The 16,905-nt window shown below is 44.7% G+C and overlaps 1 protein-coding gene across 1 annotated transcript in view; it reads right to left on the bottom strand.

The window, feature by feature from the left end:
* Window positions 1-715: 715 nt before the first annotated feature.
* LOC133504311 (sodium- and chloride-dependent GABA transporter 2-like) overlaps window positions 716-16,905 on the bottom strand; it is a 20,812-nt gene continuing 4,622 nt past the window's right edge. The window contains exons 2-16 of the mRNA XM_061826427.1: window positions 13,495-13,584; window positions 12,476-12,651; window positions 12,270-12,404; window positions 11,791-11,931; window positions 9,626-9,701; window positions 9,409-9,541; window positions 9,192-9,326; window positions 9,003-9,106; window positions 7,508-7,632; window positions 5,281-5,393; window positions 4,693-4,830; window positions 4,447-4,549; window positions 3,119-3,219; window positions 1,721-1,891; window positions 716-918 (exon numbers count right to left, since the gene is read on the bottom strand). Coding sequence (XP_061682411.1) covers window positions 820-918; window positions 1,721-1,891; window positions 3,119-3,219; window positions 4,447-4,549; window positions 4,693-4,830; window positions 5,281-5,393; window positions 7,508-7,632; window positions 9,003-9,106; window positions 9,192-9,326; window positions 9,409-9,541; window positions 9,626-9,701; window positions 11,791-11,931; window positions 12,270-12,404; window positions 12,476-12,623 — 1,722 coding nt within the window. The 5' untranslated portion in view covers window positions 12,624-12,651; window positions 13,495-13,584 and the 3' untranslated portion in view covers window positions 716-819. The remainder of the gene's footprint in view (window positions 919-1,720; window positions 1,892-3,118; window positions 3,220-4,446; window positions 4,550-4,692; window positions 4,831-5,280; window positions 5,394-7,507; window positions 7,633-9,002; window positions 9,107-9,191; window positions 9,327-9,408; window positions 9,542-9,625; window positions 9,702-11,790; window positions 11,932-12,269; window positions 12,405-12,475; window positions 12,652-13,494; window positions 13,585-16,905) is intronic.

Genomic DNA, 16,905 nt, shown 5'->3' with positions numbered 1-16,905 from the left:
CCCAGGTTTTCATCCTCACACATTCACTTTTTTTTTTTTCTAATTTAGCAGAATCCTTATGCTCTCCGTGTGCATTTATTGGAAGTCACTTCAACATTTACTGGATTTACAAGGTCACAAATTTCAGACGTCAAAGTGCTTTATGCTTCCAATGTGGTGACGCCAACTAGAATACTTGTAAGAGTTCATCAGATTAACTCATAACGCAGGCACACAGCCAAGTTTAGCTTTAATATCTATGATATCCTCAAGATCATCTGGTGACCAGTATGTCATTAGGTTGTTAATTGTTATCATTTATAGCCCTTGATAAGTTACTGACTTGGCTCCAGGCAGTATAGGCAGTGTTGAGAATGGATGGATGGAAAAAAAAAACACTGCCTGTGGCCCGTTAGTATGTCTGCGGCTTTTCAAATTTATGTATGTTAGCATAAAGTTAGTTGAAGGTCATTGTTTGATTCTCTCTCTTTTTTTTTTTAACAGTAAATGATAATTGTAAGTGACAAACAGTCTTAAGCAAGTGTAATTTGCCTCTCATTTAGAAATTGTCTGAAATCTTTCAAATTGCACAGAAAAATCTACTAAAAACCTGTAAAAAATTTTTTTCAATGTGGTATTGAAAGCAAAACTGTCCATTGTACTGTAAGAACAAAAAACAATAGTCTCTAATTCATGTAAATATATTTTATTAATGTGAAGAACACAGGGCACCATCTTGATCTGAATTGTCATTGGTGTGTTTACAACATGAATTTTTCCGACATTGAATTTAAATGCCCCACCAGTGGCGTTATATGCAATTTCTTTGGAACGTTAGAATCATACACGAGCCTCCTCAGTGGTCTGTGCCAGCATCGTCTCTCTCCTTTGGGTCTCCGAGCGGTCAGGTGGCTCGGGCCAGCACAGCCGATGGAGACGCTAACAAAACAAAACCGGTGTATTAAAATGTCAAAATTTGATCAAAAGCCATGAAGGAAATTATTTGCTTTTTGGTTGGTCGAAAACATTCCTTCTTTCAGTGTATTGGCACTTGTGGACATGGTGGGCTGAAATATGTGCCACCGGGAACTGAAACAGTCATTTGTGTTCTTACAATACGCTGTCCTTTCCCATGTTCTGATTACGCATTCCATAAATTTTAAGGGAAGGTGGTATAATGGTTCAGACTGTTTGGAAAACTTGACTTTTCAGAGGCCCAATGGCAAAAACAAAGGAGCTCATGGGCCTAAAAGGAGTGTGTGAGTCTGTGCGCTGTACTGTATCTCTGATTTGCTATTCCTGTAAGGACCTAATTTTACAGAATGAATCTGAAATGATAATACTAAATGTGAAAGTTTGTAATTTTGAATATTCATTGTGTACCACTTTTGTGTTTATTAGACAAATTATACTACTGTATTTAGCAGAGATGCAGCTGGCCCATTCCTAACATGGTATTGAGGTTGAGCAGGAGGCCAATCACCTGCTCCCCTTAAAAAAAGACAGATTACAAAAAACAATATCGCAGCCTAATGTGCCTCATGGGATTGAGAGGTCTAATTTACTATTTTAGCCGAGACGGGGGACATGAATGAACTCAAGTTATCAGTTTTATGATGTAGAAATTTAGACTTTCACACACACAAATACAAACATCTATAAATTCTACTTCAAGCATAAAAGATTCAAATTGAATTCCTGGTGGCACATGCAGTATTCCAGCCGATAAGGCTCGGCTCACCTGACTGAGGGTTCCGGTGGCGGTGCTTAGCTTGTACAATGCCCAGCCCGGTATCTGCAGGATGGAGGAGAGGGCCATCATCCAGCCCACCACGTGGGCCCAAGTGGGGTACACGTAAATTCGGTTGTATGTCAGTGGCTTGTACTCAACTAGAGAATATATAAAAGAACCCTGAAAAAAGGGAAAATACCATTTACAGTATGTATACTACAGTCATACCTAAATTTTGTCTTTAGTTAAGATGGAAATTCAATCTTGGAAAGGGAAAAAAATGGCGCTGGATTCCACTGAATGTAAACATCCTGTCCTGTGTCTTGGTTTGTGTGGCGCGATAGAGCTGCTCTCCTATTGGCTATCACGTAGCATCTTCCTGGCATCACATGCCTTCATTTGCTTGGAGGACGTCAATCTTTACCCATGATGAACTTCCTGTATCTTCGTCACTGAAGCCATTGTCATACACCAGCGCACACTTGTACTGTACAACTTCACAAATTTATTCATCTTTCTTCTAGATGGGCCCCAAGACATTGATGGCCAGTGCCAGTGAGAAGAAGACGCAATTTGTTTTGTCCATCAAAACAAAGCAAAAAACATTCGAGAAATGTGGAAAAAGGCATGCAGTTGACTGACATCGCCAAAGCAATATGCAACCGCCATATTTTTTGATTTGCTGAAGAAGGAAGGTGGCGAGGGAACTTCGGAACAGGGCCCACTGAGCCACACCAAGTGTTTAGGGCATCGTGTGAGTGGTTTGAAAAATTGAAGAGGACTGAAATTCACTTCATTGTTCAACATGACGAGGCAACGAATGCAAACCACAAGGCGGCATTCATGATTGCTCAACGCCAAAGGTAAATTAATACATTTTGAATATTCTTGACATAATGTACACTTTGTATCACACCTTGGTACAATTTAGTCTTCAATTTAATGCATGTTTTTGGGAATTGGGAGGAAAACAGAGGGCTTGGATATAACACAGGCATGGGGAGAACATGTAAATTCCACACAGGAGGGACCAGGGTTTTGTGTTTCAAACAACTTGTAAACCTTGATTTCCTGGTCTACCAATTGCAGTGTTGTATACGCCGGAGTTTGACGACCAACATGGAAAAATTACAAAAAAAAAAAAAAACTTTGTATGGATAATTTCATTTAAAAAAAAATGTGATTCAACTTTTCAACTGCCATGCAGATACCATTTCAAGGCAAGAAAGTATTTTAAGTGTAGGTCTCTTTCACAGTGGCCACAGTTTTCTTTTTGTTGTTCTACTCTTTTGTATTAAAATGAAATTATTTTTCCATTTATAAATATAAAAATAATTGTAAATAATTCAAATGTACCTTGTGAAATTTCTGATGAGCGAAACCTCAAGAATGAGAATTCCCACTCACCATTGAAACGAAAGGTGTTAGGAAGAGCCAGCAGATTTTGAAGAACGGGTTGACACGGTCGCCAGTCATGTCCTTGATGACGCCACACAGTCGCTCTGCTCCTTCAATTTTGTTCAACAGCGCATAAAAATGAGCCCATATTGGAATGACTACAACTTCCAATGAGGCTGAGACATTGTGTTAACCATCATCAAAAACAGAATTCAATGACTTTCAATACTTTTCAACCAAAATACAATTGAATACATCCATCCATCTTTTACCACTTTGTCACCGGGGCAGTAGCTCCAGCAGGGATACCCAGACTTCCCTTGCCCCAGCCACTTCATCCAGGTCTTCTGGGGATCCTGAGGCATTCCCAGGCCAGCCAAGAGACGGAGTCTCTCCAGCGTGCCCTGGGTTGTCCCTGGGGTCTCTTTCCAGTGGGATGTGCCTAGGTAGGCATCTGGGAGGAATCCGAATCAGATGCTCCCCCATTTGGTTCCTCTCAATGCGGAAGCGCAGCGGCTCAACACTGAGCCCTTCCCGGGTTACCGAGCTTCTCACCCTTTTGTTAAGAGAAGCCTGGAGGCCACCTTAAGGAGGAAACTCATTTCACATCTCATGCTGCACCGATCCGCCTTTCGATCTCCAGCTCCATTCTTCTCTCACTCGTGAACAAGACCCTAAGACACTTGAACTCCTCCACTTGGGGCGGGATCCCATCGCTGACCTGGAGAGGCCAGGCCACCCTTTTCTGACTGAGGATCATGGTCTCAGATTTGGAGGTGGCGATTTTCATCCCAGCCGCTCCAGTGAGAGTTGGAGATCACGGCTTGATGAAGCCTACATGAACCACATCATCTGCAAAAGCAGAGAGGCAATATTGAGGCCACCAACCCGGACCCCGTCGAGGCATCAGCTTCCTCAGGAGTCCCACTGGCCAAAAAGGTCCGACAGGACTCCTTCTTCAGCTTGACGGCATACCTCAGTGTTGGTGTCCACCAATGTGTTCTGGAGTTGCCGCCACGACAGGCACCGACCACCTTACGCCCACAGCTCCGGTCATCCGCCCCAGCAGTGGAGGTGCGGAACATAGTCCACTCGGACTCAATGTGTTGGTACATAGGCACAAACAACTGTCACGACCTGTCCCCCCACCCAAAGGCGTTTGTGGCTACCCTCTCATTCAGTGGGGTGAACCCAAACGTACGGCATTTGATAGTAGTGTATTCAACTGGCTGTAGATTGAAAAGAATTTTCAAGGCGTTGTATTCTGTTTTTGGCTACAAATCTCTTCATCTTCACAATGAAGCAAAACAAAATAAAGACATGACACACCAACCTACCAAATATCCAGCCTACTGCCAAGCTTTCAAATATGCAGACAAAGAGGACACAGACTCCACTGCCTGCGTAGTAGTCAAGAATCTGGAAGATGTACATCCCTCCCTGACGAAGACATGGAGAATTACAGTATTTGTATTCACGAGCCACGATATGAGACAAAACAGTGCAATGTCAATACATCTGACCCATGAAGTTTTTTTTTTGACAGCACAAACAGATTTATGTCAACTCAAAAGTATCTCAACCTCAGTAATCATGATGAGCTGAAAGAAGAAAGCTGTGAGGCAGAAGAGCAGAAGGAAAATTTCCCGCCTCCCCGCCCGACGCATCACTGTGGGAAAGATGTCCGAGACAGACGTCATCACCTCCTCCACGCTAACAAACTGCACACAGAGCAGAACCACTGAGGACCTTTGTTTTGGAAAAAAGTAGTGCTTTCCGACCATTTTGTGGCATATTGGTGCAGAGGCTCAACGGTGCTATGTTGAAGTCAGTTAAGGAGTTTCATTTTACCGAATGTTCTGCATGACCACCATCTTGTTCCATCTCTCGACGTATCTGAACTTTTTTTAGGGGGTGGAGACGGTGGTCAGTTACATCCATCCATTCACTGAGGCGCCTATCCTCACAAGGTTTGTGTGAATGGTGTAGTCTATTCCATTATCTTTGGGCAAGAGTACAGGAAAGAGGATGAGTGAACACCTACAATCACACCTAAGGGCAATTTAGAGTCTCCAATTAACTGATTTTCACTAATCCGACCATGGCTCTGTCCTGAGCCACGCAAATGGTGGGGGAACACGATCCCACGGCACCCCAACGATCTCTCTTACTTGTGTGTCCAGGCCCAGGAGGATGATCATGATGAAGAAGCAGACAGCCCAGAATTGAGGCAGCGGCATCATGGCCACCGCCTGAGGGTACGCGATGAATGCCAAGCCTGGACCTGGAAACAAAATTTAAAATACAGCTTCAACATGTAACGTCCAAATGACCTGAAGTGGATCAAAGTCCACAAAAACCAAGGTCGGACTGTCATCTTGTCGCACTGTGATGTCATTCCACCACTTCAAATGTTATTCATTATATTGATGCAAATGAAGTAGCAAACAACACTCATCACTGTGGAATAAGAACTGGTATTTTACACCTTTTAATTTTTTTCCAAGCATTTCTCCAAATAGTGGACATGTGCATTTATTAATGCTTGGAATACCCTAAAGACGCTGTAAAGTGAATTTGGTAATTCAAGAATATATATGTATTACACGTTTGAAGATAAATCCTGAAAATGTGTGCAAACAAGCGAGAGATGGTGTGGCCAGGTTTTTGATGACTTTGAAGGTTGCAGCTTAGTACTGTAATTTCTTGTGTATAATGCGCAAAATTTTCCCAAAATATTTTCAAAAAGTCAACAGAGCGCATTATATTTAGGTGTAGATTAAAAACCAAAAAGAAACTCACATTGGATGGTCGTGTACAGGTACATCGGGTGGTAAAAAAGGTATACATTTCCATTTTAATGTGATATTCAATGTCTTACGTTGCACAGTTCTATGTATTACGGTAATGTACGCCGCCAACCTGAGATTCCTGACCTGCTTGTGGAAGTTTGCCATTTTACAATCGTTAGCTTAACATTTGTTGCCACTGCACCAAACATCAGAAATGGCTGCCCTTGAGTTTGCTTTCACTTTACCGAAGACTACGAGGGCTGGTTATGGAACCGCTTTAAAACAAAAGTCATAGTGAGAGCTGCCGAAGAAGTGGGAATCCTTGAAGCAGTGCGGCAGTTCAAAGTGGCTGAATCGAATGTGAGTTTGGAGAGGAAGACGACCAACCCAGTAAGCTTAACGTTCTTGATACTGCTGCTCTCCCTGACTGACCTCCTTGCTCACGGCATTGGAACGAATAAAGACCTTCTTTTTACTGCCTTCCTGCTTACTGAGTCGTGCATTTGGGTCCACACTAGAGTTCTGAGTATGACAATCATCCACGTTTGAAGAAAACGTATGCAAAGTCCGAGAACAATCTTGTCGGCTACTCAGTTTTGCACCACTTAAATTTTCTGGATTTCCAAGTGTGGCTCAAATAGAGTCCAATGATGAATTCGAGCTATAAGTACAGTAATCCCTCTCCCACTCTCTAAAATCTAGCTCCCCTCGTATGTATCGATCATTAACCGGCACAATTGGAAAATCAGCCCACTGCACACGAGGTCGAAAGCCCTTTGGCTCCACACAAGGCTCTTCGCACCATATACAACAAATATGCATATCGAGAGAAAATGGAGTGGTTGACACGACCTGGAGTGGAACACACACAAGACCTTAGAGAGGATCTTGGAGCGTCATAAACATCCTTTGTCACAGCTGCCGCTCATCCTGACTAGCTGTCCACCCAACTGCCAGAGACCTTCGAGTTCTTGGAAATCACATTCTCTCAGGATCTGGTCTGGGAGCCCAACATTAAATCCATCCTCAAAAAGCAGATGATGTACTTCTTGCGGCTGGTGAGGAACCACGGCCTGCCACGAGGAGTCTTGAGGGAGTTCTACTTTTGTTTGGCAGCCATTGAATCAATTCTGTATTCATCCATCACAGTCTGGTTTAGTGCTGCTGTAAAGTAGGACAAAATCCACCTATAACCCTTAAGAGAATTATTGGTACCTTCTACCCACTCTTGAGGACTTGCACAGCACAAGAGCCAAGATAAGACATAGTGCCAGTCTTAGTGTTAGTCTCGGCCTTTCACCGAGAACGTGTTTGCCCTGCATGACCCTGATAGGGATATAAAGCCCCTGACAACTTTGCTCCTAATATCAGAGGGCCATAAACCAATGCACCATGACAAGGTAATGAGTTGGGCATCTAACAATTTAATGTCTGAACGATAAATTGTATGAACTGAGATATCTTTACTTTGAATCCGTTTTTGCAAGCTGTCTATTTCAGGCAAGCGTTTGTCTTCAGTGGGTGACATCCATTGTTGCTCTTTAGGGGGTGGCATTTTTTTCTCTTCTTTGTAATAATCTCAGATTAGAGAGTATATCAAGTTTACCTGACTCAGCCACTTGTGAGATTGGAACACCTTGCTCGTGAGCCATGAATCCCAGCACCGAGAAGACGGCAAAGCCAGCGACCACACTGGTACAACTGTTCAGCAAACACAGCAACAAGCAGTCCCTGCAACACACAAACAAGTGTGTGACAAGAACTACCCTGTCTAAGAGAAGTTGTACAATTCGATCTTCCTCTATGTGTGCCGTATGAATGTTTTCTGGGGAAAATATTGAGGGAAAACGTAAGATTAGATACCTTTGAGTCAGCCTGTTTTGTCAAAAAAAATACATTACTGTAATGCTTCTATGCAACTGGTCAGCCACAAAGAAAAGTGTGTACAGATTGATTCCTGGCTATAATCGTCTAATAGTCCCTGGTCAGCCCCCCCCCCCCCCCCCGCCTCCATTTCATCAGAAATGGCTGTCAGACCTGAACAATAGTTTAGAAAGGTGATCTCACCACATGTTTGTGTTTGTGAAGTACTAAAGGCTTTTCGTCTGGTCGACAGGGTCGGAGTGAGGGCAGACTTCGATGTGGTTAGTGAAGTATGCCGTATATGGATCGCTATAGGCCTGGGAAACTTTTGTCATCGTGATCATATATGATGAATATTCGTCATCTCGCATACAACATAAGACGTGCCCTTTTCCATTATTCCCTATGTTTAATGTCGTATTTTGCCAGTGAAATTTAAACATGTTGAGACATTGCTTTATGGGATGCAGCACCTCCTCACAACATCGCAAAGAAACAATCGACAAAGTTTTTATCGGCATCCTGCTTGCCGGAAGGAAGAGCGAAAGGTTGTACAAGAGCTCACAGGGACGCCTTACGGCTTGGCTGCAAAAACAATCCTCACCGACAACATCACCATCATGACAAGTGTGCTTTTTAGAATTTTGTTTTATGTAACAGCACAACAGAGACTGATGCCTTCTTATTTATGAAGTTTTTCGAAAATGTTGGCACTCACACAACACACTATATTAATATATACATCCACATAGATAAACAAAAATATCCATCGTGACCTACACAACAAAAGCTGGAGGTCCGGTGCTCCTCTCTGTATGAGGGATTTAGTACCAATCCAAACAAATTCTAAGAACCGTGATTTGCAGATGTGAAGATTCTAATCAACAGCGATAATATATATTTTAGATTGTGTTTTTTTTTTTTTTAATTCTTTTTTCTTGTAATTTGCAGGGACATACAACTGAGCTGCTTAATTACCGAGAGGTGTTTTCGGATTCTAAATGAGGTTACCAAAATATTGGGAACAACGTTCAGCATGATGCAGGGCTGTTCTCTAGAGCACATTGCAAATTATAAATATAAAAATTCTAAAACCTATACAAAATATCTATTCATTTAAAAATACAAAATATTTATTGGATCCCACTGGCTAGTCCAAGTTCACCTCGTATTGTGGCAGTTGAGTATGGAACAAACTTGAAATGTGTGTACATTTAATGCAAAGTGAGTATTCGAACTTGTAACAGTTGTTGCGCTGGTTGTTGTAACTTCCCAGTACAGTCAAGGTACCCGCACCGAGGCTGTACGAGAAGAAGATTTGTGAGCAGGCCTCCATCCAAACCTGTTTAAAAAGACACTGCCTTTGAGTGTGTTTTCCCGCCAGTACAGTGCATGTACAGGTACTGTATAAGGTAACGCAGTCCTACTTGAGGGTCTTTCAGTCGCGAAACCTCGGGCAGAAGGTAGAACTCCACTCCTTGTCCGGCTCCCGGAAGAGTGACTCCTCGGATCAGAAGGATGAGTAGCATCACATAAGGGAAAGTGGCAGTGAAGTACACCACCTGCCCAGGAGGAGGGTCACAGTACTGTCAGTGTATTTACATTTCATATATATAAATATTTTGTCCAGTTTGATTACTTCACCTTTCCAGTTGATTTGACCCCTTTCCATATGCTGAAGTAACAAACGACCCACATAGCCAGGAGGCACAAAAGCAACTCCCACCTGATGCTGCCGATCTCCTCAATACCACCTGAGATTTTTAACACTCGACGTCTGGACAAGGTTAAAAAAAAAAAGAAATTTTATACACCATAATATGTTTTTAAAAATGTGATTTTAACGTAATATTGTCCTTACTCCCAGAACTCAATTGCAGCTGCGGTTCCTTTGCTGTGGTTGGTGTGATTCGTTATTGTAACATCGACACAATTTGCTAAAAGAATCACAAATAAGGAATGAGGAACATTGAAGTTACAGTACCGAATTTTCCGGACTATAAGCTACTCCATTTTCCTCGCGCTCTGAAACTTGTGGTATGTTTCAACGTTGCGAAAATAGTTTTTTTTTCCCCGCTATCAGCCATCATTTCAAACGTACAATTAAAACGCATTCAAACGTAATGTTTAAAACAAGGCCGTTCCCTGTAATGCACTCGAGTTTGGGCTTGCGCAGATGCCTCCAATGTGTAGAAGAAGACTTTAGTTTCACCGCGCGTCAAAGAAGACGAAGCTACCTCAAGCGTCTCAAAGAAGTTTGCGCTAGTTTTTGGTGGTCTCGAAGCATAACGCAGCACGACACAAAAACACAAAATATTTTTTTTCATGTAAGTCATTTAAAATCGGTAATTTAAAGCATTGACCTCACATTTCTGAGGACCGGGGTTCAAATCGTAGCCTGCTTGTGTGGAGTTTGCATGTTCTCCTGGGTGTGGCTTATTACCCAGTGCTCTGCGGTCCGGAAAATGTGGTATATAAGTTTGCATTGTATTACACACAGTCAAGGTCACTGAGAGTAGAAGATGCATAGACGTATACATATATACAGTGAAGAAAATAAGTGTTTGAACACCCTGGTGTATTGCAAGTTCTTCCACTTAGAAATCATGGAGGAGTCTGAATTTTTCATCATCTGCGCGTGTTCACTGTGAGAGAGATAATTAAAAAGAAAAATCCAGAAATCACAATAGATGATTTTTTTTAAATGATTTATTTGTGTGATAACAGCTGCAAATATGTATTTGAACACCTGAGAAAACCAATGTTAATATTTTGGTATGGTCCCCTTTGTTTGCAATTCCAGAGGTCAAACGTTTCCTGTAGTCGTTCACCAGGTTTGCACACACTGCAGAAGGGATTTTGGCCCACTCCTCCATACTGATCTTTTCTAGATCAGACAAGTTTCTGGGCTGTTGCTGAGAAACAGAGTTTCAGCTCCCTCCAAAGATTTTCTATTGGGTTTAGGTCTGGAGAATGGCTCTGCCTCGCCAGAACCTTGATACGCTTCTTACGAAGCCACTCCTTGGTTAACCTGTCTGTGTACTTCGGGTCATTGTCATGTTGAAAGACCCAACCACGACCCATCTTCAATGCTCTGACTGAGGGGAAAGAGGTTGTTCCTCAAAATCTCACAATACAAACCATGACGTTTTAGTGTATTACCAACAGTCACACTGGAAACGGTGGTCCCAGCTTTTTTCAGGTCTTTGACCAAGTCCCGTCGTGTAGTCCTGGGCTGATTCTTCACCTTTCAAAGGATCATTGAGACCCCTCGAGCTGATATCTTGAATGGGGCTCCACTCCAACTGAGATTGACTGTCATGTTTAGCTTCTTCCATTTTCTAAGGATGGCAATTTCTCCATAGCCCTTTCCAGCCATGTAGAGTTGTGCAATTTTGCCTCTGGTTTCTTTGGACAGCTCTTTGGTCTTGGCCATGTTACAAGTTTGAGTCTCGCTGATTGTATGGGGTGGACAGGTGTCTTTATGCACAGTTTTTTTACACAGGTGCATCTGATTCAGGAAAATACATGGAGTGAAGGTGGACTTTCAAAACCGGACTAACAGGTCTTTGACGGACAGAATTCTAGCTGATAGACAGGTCTTCAAACATTTGATTGCAGCTGTATCACACATAAATCATTCAAAAAATAATACATTGTGACTTCTGGATTTTTCTTTTTAGATTATCTCTTTCACAGTGGACATGCACATGTGATGAACATTTCCGACCCCTCCATGATTTCTAAGTGGGAGAACTTGCAATATAGCAGGGTGTTCAAATACTTATTTTCTTCACTGTATGTTTTATTGAGGAGTGTACTCTCTTTTCTTGCCAGCAAATTCAACATTAACGGCTATATTGAGTTACTTTAAGGGGATCGTTCATTTCCAAAAACGTCTAGACCAAAATGTCATTAAAGAGTCATCCCCATGAAAATACACAATACAATTTTTACAAAAAATTGCGGGGTGAGGATTCTTTGCCCAAAAAAAGAACATTCCCACCGACGTTTGCGAGACCTCACCTGTGTTCCAGTAGTTGTTGCAGGTGCTCCAGGGCAGGGTGGGGTAGAAGGAGAACACCAGGTAGAAGACAGCCCAGGACAAAATAATGATGTAGGTCAAGCAACTGTACACCTGTATTAGCTGCCCACCATAGCCGATACCTGACACACAAGGTTGAAGGTTCAAGAAATCTCTTGAGAATGTAACGATGTTATGTAACTACATATTAGAATGTCGATTTCATGCTGGCTTCCCGATACTGTTTCCTTGCACGTGATGCACAGCATCACAGTACAACAATAACAATGAATACCTAATTTTGATGTATAAACATTAATTGAACAGATAATTATAGAATTGAGCATGATACCTATATTGATCTATTGATTTGTATCTTGTACGGTTTGTAAGGTACAAGTGGGCCCTTTTCGAAAGAACTAGCTCTTGCAAGTGTTTTGTTTCAGAATGGTTGTCTTTTACACAATGGAGTGTTTTGCACCTTCAGCCAGTGGGCACATCTTCCTCCAGCAGGTGACGCCCCCCTCTTGGGTGTACTGGCCCATGGTGGTCTCCAAAAGGAAGAGCGGTACACCACACGTAACAACAAACACCAGATACGGCACCAGGAATGCACCTGAATGGAACACTTACTTTTGAAATGTGTACAATTTTTGAGAAATCGCGCTGACCGCCACGCTTGCTTACCGCCGCCGTTTTTATAGCACAAGTACGGAAACCTCCACACGTTACCCAGGCCCACAATGTTCCCGGCAGTCGCCAGAACAAACTCCACTTTGTTCCCCCAGTGTCCTCGCTCCTGAAGTACACGTTGGCTGTGTTTTTTTCTCCACATTTTCTAAACGTTCCTGGAGCAGACGTTCCTTTCACTTTACACACCCAAAAAAATACACAAACTTAAAGTCTCCTGATAGGCAACAGCCAGGCAGGGCAATTAATATCTTAAAGGGGAAATTTATTTGAACGCCACAACGTGTAAGTCAAGGCTTCATATCTTTAGCATTTTATGTGAATCCACAGCAAAAGAAACGTTTGTTTGACAACATGACAAGATAGACCCAAAATGACTGATGTTGCAGAGGCATGTCAACCAGAACAGCCCAACGACATCCTGAGATTTTAGGCAGCCCGGGCATATCTCATCCACCCAATACCATCGAGGAGGTTTTAAACCCCCTCGTTGACTGGCCCCTCAACCGAAGTAAAATACAGCAAGAATCTTGAAAATTGGGTGATGGATTCTGGAGAAATTGAGGTTTTGGTGTCAGAAAAACTGGCCTTTGAAGGGAATGCTTTTGGGTGAGTTTCACTCACAAAAATCAGGTCAAAAAACTTGTGCTTTAGCTCCAAACTTTCAGAATAAAACAAACGACATTATATCCCCAACATGTTCCTCTGAAAGCCTGACAACATTCTATTAAAAATACACAGCATTTGCAGAAAAATCTTGTTACAAATGGCGTCAGTTGACCAAAAACTTGACATAACGAGCACAAAAAGAAGCTTCTTTATAATAAAAGCAGGGTGCGAGGTTAAATAGGTCATGCACCTTTTTGTAATCAATTCCGTTTTGATGAATGTGTTTGACATGGAGGATTTTAGATTTTTGTCTTTTTGCCCAAAAATGGGGGCCACCTGTCATGTTGCTACTTCTGTGGAAAGTACAGCAATAATCAAGACAGAACATTAAGTCGAATGAAACCCACCTTTTGGGAAAATTACCGAGTTTGCCGATGATGGGGATGTCTTCCTGAGCGTGAAAGCACTCGGCATCAATGTAGCCACGCAGAGTTGAACTGGTGCAACATTTTATTCCGTCATCCAGCACAGAAAACAAATATTTCAACATTTTCATTTATTAAAAATTACTTTTACTTCAATATATAGCTTGCATTTCCTTTAGAACACTTTTTGACAGTCAGCCATAAAACTTCAATCTTTCATGTCATGTCTAAAACAAAGAAAAACACATTTGATATTTTCAAAGTCTACATACCTCACTTCATTCCTCACCCGAATCCCTCACGCAGTTTGGTGAAAGGAAGACAAACCAAACTGCATTTTGCTTGTCTGACAAAACCTGACTTGCTCTCTCTTTGGCAAGCCAGGTGTTTTCGGCAAACATAGGTAGATGCCAATTATCATTTATAAACATGCCAGCATAAGTGGGTAGAAGAAGGAGGAGGAGGCGCAATTCATGAGATTCGGAAGCTGTTGGTTTTGGAGGGAAGTCAAAAGAACAATATGGTCCTGCCGGTCCCAGCCCTGGCTGTGCAGGTCCCCTACACACTTGCGTTGATTAGGAGGCGCACACCTGCGCCTCATCGCTGATAATTAACCCCAGTAAATACAGAACCCGGCGGTCTGGCTTTGCCAGATCGTTGCCATCCATGCCTCATTCCCGCACCTCCTCGTTTCCTGATCCCGAACCCTTGTGTACCGACCTCCGCCTGTCCTCCGACCAACCCCAAAGCTTGATGCCCTTGAGACTGCTGCTCTTTCCGACTGATCTCCGGTGTACCGATCCCTGCTTGCCCGCTGACCTGCCTTCTACGGCTGACGCCCTGGTTACCACTGCTCCAGTTGACTGACTGCCTGATCCCCGACTTTGGAAAAAATAAACGTTTTTCCCAAACTGCCTTTGCGTCTCCGGAGACCTGGATTTGGATCCCCTCCTGCACCGATGGGTCGTGACAGGACAATCTGGCCACAGGACCCAGCAGGAAAGACTCGGCGTCACCAGGAACGACGCCAGGCAAACCGCCTGCCGGAGGACCAAGCATATCCTATCCGGGTAGGCTCCATGATGTTGTCCTCCTCTTCCTTGTCACATGCACCGCCTGTGTGTCATGACTACGTCCCGACCTCGACCCGCTCACCACCTTATATTTTCTTGGACTTGGATTTTTCGGATTTGAGGAAGACTTAAATTTATATGACTGGCTGCCTGACTGCGATTATTGACTGTGAATTTCCTCTCCCTATCTTTAGTCCCAGTCAGTTTGTTTCACCTCCCCGTGATTCCAGCTCCCGAGTGCCTTCGCCCGGTACCTCCAAGTCCTCGTCCTCTAATCCTTTTTTGGGAACCCGCTTGGCCATCTACCCAGGTCCTCCAGGCGGCCAGAGGAGACGCCCAAGCAGGGTGCCCCCTTGTGCCTCCTGCTGCGCGGCGACCAAGACACCGGCAACGACCAAACCAGCAGACCCGGAGCTGATGGCGAAACTTCCAGCCCAGAGGGAGGAGGGGTCCGCAAATCCCGAGGTGCAGCGACTCGAGAATCACGGGGTCTTCTATCGTGAAATGCAGGCGGAAATAGCCTCACGGCCCAGGTTCGGCAGGGATTAGATAACCGGCCGAGCTACACCCACGTCGCGGTTGCAACAGACTCGCTGCTGACTCACGCTCATGCTGCGGTGGCAACTGACCCACTCCCGAGCCACGCCCACGTCGCGGTGGCGGCGGACTCCCTAACAAATCACGCTCACGCTGCAGTAGCAAACCATGCCCACGTCGTGGTTTCAACAGATTCACTTTCAAGCTCATGCTGCGGTAGCCACTGATCTGCTATTGAGTCAAGCTCACTTTGCAGTGGAAACAGATCCACCGCCTCACCACTCCCACGTCGCGATTTCAACAGATGCGCTGCTGACCCATTCTCACGCCACGGTGTCCATCGACCCCTTTCCGAACCAAGCTCACGTCGCTGATGGCAACAGATTCGGTGCAGCGTCATACCTATGTCGCGGTGGTGACAGACTCCCGGGCGAGCATCGAAGTAAAAGGGTGGAATTGGCGATCGAAGATAAGCCTGCCAGAGCGCCTTCAACGTGTGTTTTCACAAATACAAAACTCAGAAACGAATTGCAAAGGGCTTAAGTTCAGAGGATGTAGTAAATTCAGATAAGATGAGGCAAACTATTTTCCTGCAGTTAAGAAAGGGAGGACTTTATCATTCCCGTTGCGCCATGCTGTTCCCAAGAATGATCTATTCATGCCCCCTAGTTTCTGCCAGTTCTCCTCCAGGATCACTGACTCTGAGCCAGTCGGATTCCGCCTGAAGCAGTCGACTCTCATTCATGGGCAAGCATGGATTCAGATGTGCCAAGTCAAACACCGAGAGAGCAACAACGCAGCATTCTGCGGGCCTTGGGTTTTCAGGAGCCACTCTCCAAATCCCACGTTCCTGCCCATGAGGTGGCGATGGCTCTGCAGCTGCCTCACGTTCTTGTCCAAGAGGTTGCGATGACTCATCGGCATCCTCACGTTCCTGTCCAGGAGATGGTGACGACTTGTCAGCATCCTCACGTTCCTGTCCAGGAGGCGACGACGGCATCACGGTCTCCTTCATTCCAGTACCAGCGGCGACCGGCCCGCGGCCCCACCACGCTCCTGCATCGACGGCAACCACCCCGCTGCCGTCCCACGCCCCTGTCTTGACAGCAACCGGCCCGCGGTCATCCCATACCCCTGTCTCGACGGCGACAGGTTATCTTCCGTCTCCCATATCTGTCTCGACAGCGACAGGTATACGGCCTCCTCACGCCGCTTGATGGCTGACACCTCCCTCTCCTGCTTCAATGGTGTCTGAGGGCCATGGCACGACGGCCACCGATCTCCGTCCGCCCCCTGCCCGGGCCTCGGCAGCGACTGATCCCCGGCCACCTCACGATGAAGCCTCAGCGGCGACCACTCCCTGCCTGCCACATGACCTAGCCTCACTGGTGCCTGATCCATGGCTTCCTCCCGACCGAGCCTCAGCGGCAACTGATCCCTGGTCGCCTCGCAACCACGTCTTGGGAGGTCTTGGTCCGGAACAGTCGCATGCTTCTGTCTGGTTCCTACTTCGCCGTTGGGTTCCTCCTCGAGGACGTCCACCCGAACCAACCCGTGGGGACCCTGGTGCTTGGCGTCTGGGTCGACCTCCTGACCTGCCCAGCCGGATGCCTCGCTTTTGGTGGCCAGGAAAGCCACCAGACAGACTGGGGTTGATTGCATTGCATTGTGTTGATTGTTGCACCAAACTCAGTTGTCTTCTTTCATCCCTTTCATTTTAGTTGAACTGAGGGTTTGTTCTTCCCTGTTCTTCAGACACAGGAACAGATGCTCAGCAACTAAC

Source organism: Syngnathoides biaculeatus, chromosome 8 (assembly GCF_019802595.1).
Source record: "Syngnathoides biaculeatus isolate LvHL_M chromosome 8, ASM1980259v1, whole genome shotgun sequence".
Lineage (NCBI taxonomy): Eukaryota > Metazoa > Chordata > Actinopteri > Syngnathiformes > Syngnathidae > Syngnathoides > Syngnathoides biaculeatus.
Note: the sequence above shows the minus strand (reverse complement) of the source record. Positions and strands in the feature narration are given on the sequence as shown.